Source organism: Diplotaxodon limnothrissa, linkage group LG19 (assembly GCF_057381915.1).
Source record: "Diplotaxodon limnothrissa isolate DT_005_m linkage group LG19, D_limnothrissa_male_GT1.1, whole genome shotgun sequence".
Classification (NCBI taxonomy): domain Eukaryota; kingdom Metazoa; phylum Chordata; class Actinopteri; order Cichliformes; family Cichlidae; genus Diplotaxodon; species Diplotaxodon limnothrissa.
Window position 1 is genome coordinate 2,469,777 of NC_140614.1, and position 6,142 is coordinate 2,475,918.

Sequence of the window (6,142 nt, forward strand, 5' to 3'; positions counted from 1 at the left end):
TGTGGATATTTAAGTCTTCAGTAGGACAATGAAGTTCCCAGATAGAGCACCTCCAGCATCCAAGATAGCTGTTTACTCAAGATTCATTCCCTAACCTCAAGGCAAAGTGACAATGACTTCCATGTTGGGCAGAAGATGAAGCTTATCTACATGTTCAAATTTCTAGATGGAATCTGTAATGAAAGCGATGTTTGCAGGTGGATAAATGCTTTCATCAAACAGATCATCTTTAAGTACACACTATTTTTGAGTTTTGTGCATATATTCACTTTTAATAATAATATACACTGTACTGTAAATGAGACCTCTCATTACTCATTACTGTCATTTTCATTGTTGTGAGTTTCGAACCATGGTGGATTGATCTAAATGTAGCTTCTTGTGACCATCTTAACTAACTTCTTAACAAATAGAATATTATTTGACTTCACACAAACTTGCACACGTGGCCATCAATTTACGCTAAAATGTTTATTTAAAATGATTATTCATTTTGAAAATAAATTTAAGACATCAAGAGATAAATGTAAATAATCAGGTTAAAGTGCAAAAATATGTTTTGATATAATATTTCTGTAAAAAAATAGCATGGGAATGTGATATTCAACGGGAGATAAATTTGTTTCTACACATCCACTGGTTTCTCTTCCAAGTCAGGCTTGATAAGTAAGTATACATTTATCCACTACTCCGTTATTTCAGTAAGAAATGGTTGGTGAAATGTTTCTTTCTTAAACATTATCTTAAGTTCTGAGATCAAAGTCTTGGGGGGGGGGGGGGGGGGGGGGGGTGTTTTGGTGGTTTTTTTACTCATGTTTTCTTTGGTCTTCGTTCAGTGCCCTGGTCCCTGTTGAGTGAATCACTTGATCTTGGCTGGCTTCAGTTCCTTGATCTGCATGTGTAATGTTTTGTGGACGGCCAGAGTCCTGGACTGACAGAAGCCCTTTCCACACTCCTGACATTTAAAGGGCTTTTCTTTAGAATGGATGTACCTGCAGAGGGGAACACAACACTCCAGCAAGTCAGTGTTTACCAAAAAATTATGTCAAATTTCAGATCATTATTTAAAAGGCAATAATTGTCTGGTTTTACCATCCTTTCATTATTACCCAGCAAGAAAAAGCACACAGGCTTAGTTTACAGACAGTCTTCAAGTGATTAACAAGATTTATGGAGCCTGTGTACTCATTAAAAGTGCCATTATCACAATCTGACTTTTTAGCTTAAGGCTTATAGCTTATCTGCTTAACCTCTGGGTGGTCTTGGGTCGATTTGTGCCATTTTTCATTGTTCATTTACACGCCATTTGCACTGTGTTGAATGGAATATAGCGAAAGTCTGCAAAAAAAAGTTCGGTCACATTTACTGTTAAAATTTCAGTATGACTTCCGGAAATTAGCTTCAGTGGCTAAGCTACAGACAAACTTACACTATCGGTCCTAGTGGTCGATTTGTGCCCCATTGAAACCCATTATAAACGCTATTTTTCACGGCAAAAAAATTACGGTCAAATCGATCGTGATCGGTTATGTTTCCGTTTCCGTTTGCAGTACTGGCCTTAGAGTTGTAATTTTTTTATTTGTCCACCGGGTGGCGCCCTTGCTCCACATTTGACCCCGGGCTGGAAAACAGCGGGCTGCTTAAACAGACCTGCGGGAAACGAAGCCTCATTTCCGGCGTGCAGCAGCGGCTTCACCCGCTGATCGGGCGGGACCATTTTCGGCCCCTAGGACCGTTTGAGGGTGCTTTTTTTTTAATCAACAGGAAATGACGTATTTGTTGTGACGTGGTACCGGACGTGTGTGTTGGAAAAAGGGGTCCGACGCAACATGCCCCGGTCATCGTCGGGAGTTAACCCGGGAGGATGCACTGATTTCGGCCTAGAGGAGGAGCATTTGCCGCCTGGAGACCATTTTCTGGTCCTGAAAAAAAAAAAAAAGGCGATCGAAATGAAGGTTGGTGCCAATCTTTAGTCCATCTAAAGGCCTAATTATAATAACAATCAAATATTACTTCAAATGTTTTTTTTTTTTAAATATTTCGTTTTGTTTTGGGGGGCTAAAAAAAACGGTGCGCTCATGTAATTAAACTGCGATTAAAAGGGTTAAAATCCGCGAAATGTAATTAAAACTTGACATGAATATTTCAAGGAGAAGTAGGTCTAAAAGATTGGCTAATTTAAAGTGGAAAAAAATATTAATATATAAATTTTTTACAGCGCTTTTTAGGGCGTGGTCGATTTGTGGCTCTAAGCCCGATAGTGTATGCATTTTTCTAGGACCCCCCAGTTCAGCAGCTTTTGTGAAGTTGTCTGATGTATTACAAATGTAATGCAATGCACAGAAGTCAGTGATATTCACTGACTACTGTGCACGAACACAACCACAAACTTTAGTTAGAAGACTTTAGTTTAGAAGAAGAATTGTGTAGATATGAGATGTTTTTGTTCATCCAGACAAAGATTGTTAGGATTAGCATGTTCTTTGCATAGTGGCAGTGAAAATACTAAACTTAGCACAAAAAGTTATGGAAATTTGTGTTTGGTCTATTATTTCTTTGTTGTAACAATGCTTAAATTTTATATCGTTGTAAAACGGTTTTATTTGCCAGTTCTTCACCGCCAATGCCAAACAGCTTATTCTGCTTCTGACTCTTCTGGTACCAGGTGCTGACAATCAGGTGCCATTGGTGTGATATAGGACAGCTTCAACCTAATGTTCCACAAAACCAAGTGGCAGCATTATTTGGAGTGAGGCAGTAAAGGCAGCCTTGGCCAAGTTTCGCATAAAGAAGATTGTCAAAGACAGGCCACTAAGTGGGCATCTCAAGAAGTAAATACCACAAGAAGACAGTTTTCTCATCCTATCAGCACTTAGGAACCATAGGTAGTCTTCTACAGTCTACAGTCAATATGGGCAACGGCTCTGTCCCTAGAAAACACGCAGTCCATCTCCTGTATCACAGGGCTGCCAAGAGGCCTGCTATGAGAACTCTTCACCATGGTGTCGGCAACATCAGGAACCTAGAACTTGAACATGTGGAGGTACATTATGTTCAGTGATGAGTTCAGATTCTGCCTATGGCAGCTGGCTCTCAGGGTAGCACAATAAGCTGTTTGGCATTGGCAGAGAAGGTTTGGCAAGTTTTTCATGGACACAACCCACATTCTCAACTTTGCTGCTCAACCCACAAATGCATTTTGCTTACAAATGTGGCCCCATTTAAAGGGAAATAACGTGGCTTTCCAGTGGTAAACGATTTATTACCAAGAAACATGTTACATGTTACAACAAAGAAATAATTGACCAAACACAAACTTCCTTACCTGTTGCGTTAACTTTATGAATAGAAAAAATTGGGATTTATGTTAATGTGAACAAAACTTGAGTGGAAACTAATTCCATTGTGTTGAACTGGTTTGATAAAGTTGGATAAACCAGCATCTCACCTGTGGTCCCTGAGGTGATCCTGTCTCCTGAAGGCCTTGTGACAGATATCACATGTATATGGCCTCTCATCTGTGTGTGTCCTCTCGTGGATCAAAAGGTTGTAGGATTTGGTAAAATGTCGGGCACAGAACTTGCAGACAAATTCTTTCTTGGTCTTTGAAGGCAGTCGGCCTCGACTAGACTTGCGCTCTGGTGAAGTAAGTTTGGTCACATCAAGCATGCATCCCAGGCTGGCTGCGGTCAGGTGTGGAGATGATGCCTGCGCCGCAGAAGCACTAGCGCTCACTGTCATGCTCAGGTCCTCCACCTCTAACTGATCCTCTTTGGTTGCTGCTGCTGCCAGGTTGGCAAAGTCAAAGCGAGGCTTGTTTTTGAAGGTCTGTAGCAACCCTGCCGAGTCTTGCTTAGGTGGCAGAAGGTGAGGGAAAATGGGGATGGATGCCATACAGGAAATCTGGGAAGGAAGCTTAGAGATGGTGCAGCGGGGCAGGGCAAAAGCTGGGTACCCCAGGGTCCACTGGTGAAGGTGGACGGCATGCAGGGCGCTAAAGCTGTAGATGCTGTGAAAATGATCTGCAGGCAGCTGAAGACCTGTTGAACTCTGGATGAGGGAACAGTTGGCCAACTGAAGTGATGGGTGGAGAGGAACTGGTGCTGGCAGAGTCTTGCTCCCCATGTCTGCTAAATCAAATCCAGCAGGCTGTCTAATTGAGACAAAAAATATCAGCTGATGAAAATATCAAACTTCAACTGAGCTACAGTTGTTTCTTTATAAACATTTATTTATTAAAGTCATCAAATAAAAAATCTGTTAATAAAAAGAAATGATTAAAAAAAAGAATGTACTTGAATGTAATACAAAGAGCATAAATTATTGGCCAAAAATTTGTTGGCTAAAGTACATCATAGTTTTCAGAATACATTTCACCAAAAACATCAAAGAAAAAAGGAAAATAATAACAAAAGTTCATTGTAAAACCAGTGTTAGTATGCACACACAAACACACACACACACACACACACACACACACACACACACACTGAAAGCTCATGCACATGTGGTTGGGTGTTTCTTGTTACCTTCCCAGGTACATGCCTGGGGGTGTTGAGGGCAAGGAAACAGAATGACAGCATTCAACCAGAGAAATACCTGTGAGCTATTAAATCAGGTTTGATCAGCTGGAATAACAATAGACAATAATGCATCTTTGTCTGAGGCAGACGCTGATGGACACAAGCCATTGGAACTTCAAGTCCCATTGTCTGAATGAACAAAACCCACAAACCACTCCTCACCTCTTCGTCTCAAACTGCTTGTTTAAATAAGGCTCTTTTACCCAAGTGCCTTTCACTTAGATTTGAATTTTTACAAATATGTATAGTTTGGATATTTTTCACTTCACTATAAGTTTTGTGTCGCTACAGTAACTGTAGTAGTTACAATTACAGTTACTACCATAAATATACAATGTTTCAAACTGAATATTTAATTCCAAAAATGAAAACTAACCAAAAGATATTATTTTGATACATACAAAGTTAATCAGCTGTTATTAGTGGTTAAAAACCATTAACACATTGGTCAACAACATCAAAATGCTGCTTACTCATGAAATGCTGCTTACTTCATTTGTAACAATACGCATTAGCATTTTTTGATATTTAATCATTCAGTCTTTGCATTCAACAACAACACTTACATCGTACAATATACTGTATCATCAAATATTAACGTTTAAAATCCTAAAAATTTGAAAGTCAGATCAACATTAACAGTTATCATTATGTTCTTTGAATGCTCATTACTCACATATTAATGCTAGAGCAATGTATCACAAATGAGGATTTGTGTGAAATATATTTGAATCACTGTTATTTGGAGAAAAATAGAATTTGGCTGTAATAAGGACAACACATTTGTTTTAGAAATATGCATGAAGGATCATTTGTAAAAAGCCAGACAACCTTTGCATTTCATTATATATCTAGAATGAACTTTTTGAGTCTGCATAGTTTGTTTTATAGTTTATAATTATTGGCCATTTTCAGTCCAGTGGTTGGAAATAGCAGTTGTGCAGATTATAATAAAGAAGCTAAATGCAAACTTGACAGATGAATAAATTTAAATAAAAATATAGAAAGCCTTAACTGCAAACCTGAAGCTACTCATCCAGGTAGTTGCAGTGAGGACCAGTGAAGCTCAAACAGCCCCCTGGGGTCTGCTCCTTTCTGATCATGTAGCAGAAGTAATTGATTTTTACATAGGAGGTAATTAGAGAAGATACATGCTATGCTGCTAAGCCTTTCCACACCTTTAACCCTTGCTGTCTGCATATCACAAGATTCCAATCTAAACACCCACCAGCCTGATTCAGCCCCTCAGGGGTCTCTGTTGTGAACATTGGAATTTCACATTTACCTATTTAAGAAGAATAACTAGTTAGTAGTATTACACATGCCAAAGAAAAGAGACTTTACAAAACAGATTTTTAATAGATGAATGAATAGACGAATTAACAGACATATAAAGAAACAAACATATATTGTGAAATAGTCACAAATTAATACTAATACTAACTGCTGTGAAACTTCCTTGTTCTTTTACTAATAGTAATGTTATGAAGCTCGTTGATTTTAAATGCAGCTCAAAATGTATAAAGTATATTTCTTATGAACTATGCAAAATATTAAAC

General features: G+C 38.6%; 1 protein-coding gene across 1 annotated transcript; it reads right to left on the bottom strand.

The window, feature by feature from the left end:
• Positions 1–859: 859 nt before the first annotated feature.
• Positions 860–4,125, bottom strand: osr1 (odd-skipped related transcription factor 1). The gene is made up of 2 exons (XM_085343281.1): positions 3,449–4,125; positions 860–992 (listed from the first exon to the last, which is right to left on the bottom strand). The coding sequence occupies exons 1-2, from the start codon at positions 4,123–4,125 to the stop codon at positions 860–862; spliced, it is 810 nt and encodes a 269-aa protein (XP_085199407.1).
• Positions 4,126–6,142: the final 2,017 nt, after the last annotated feature.

Excerpts from the sequence above, each read along its gene's own strand:
- osr1 (XM_085343281.1), bottom strand. The coding sequence starts at position 4,125 with ATGGGGAGCAAGACTCTGCCAGCACCAGTTCCTCTCCACCCATCACTT. Across the intron at positions 993-3,448 it reads GATCACCTCAGGGACCACAG|GTACATCCATTCTAAAGAAA; the intron begins GTGAGATGCTGG and ends TCCCCTCTGCAG.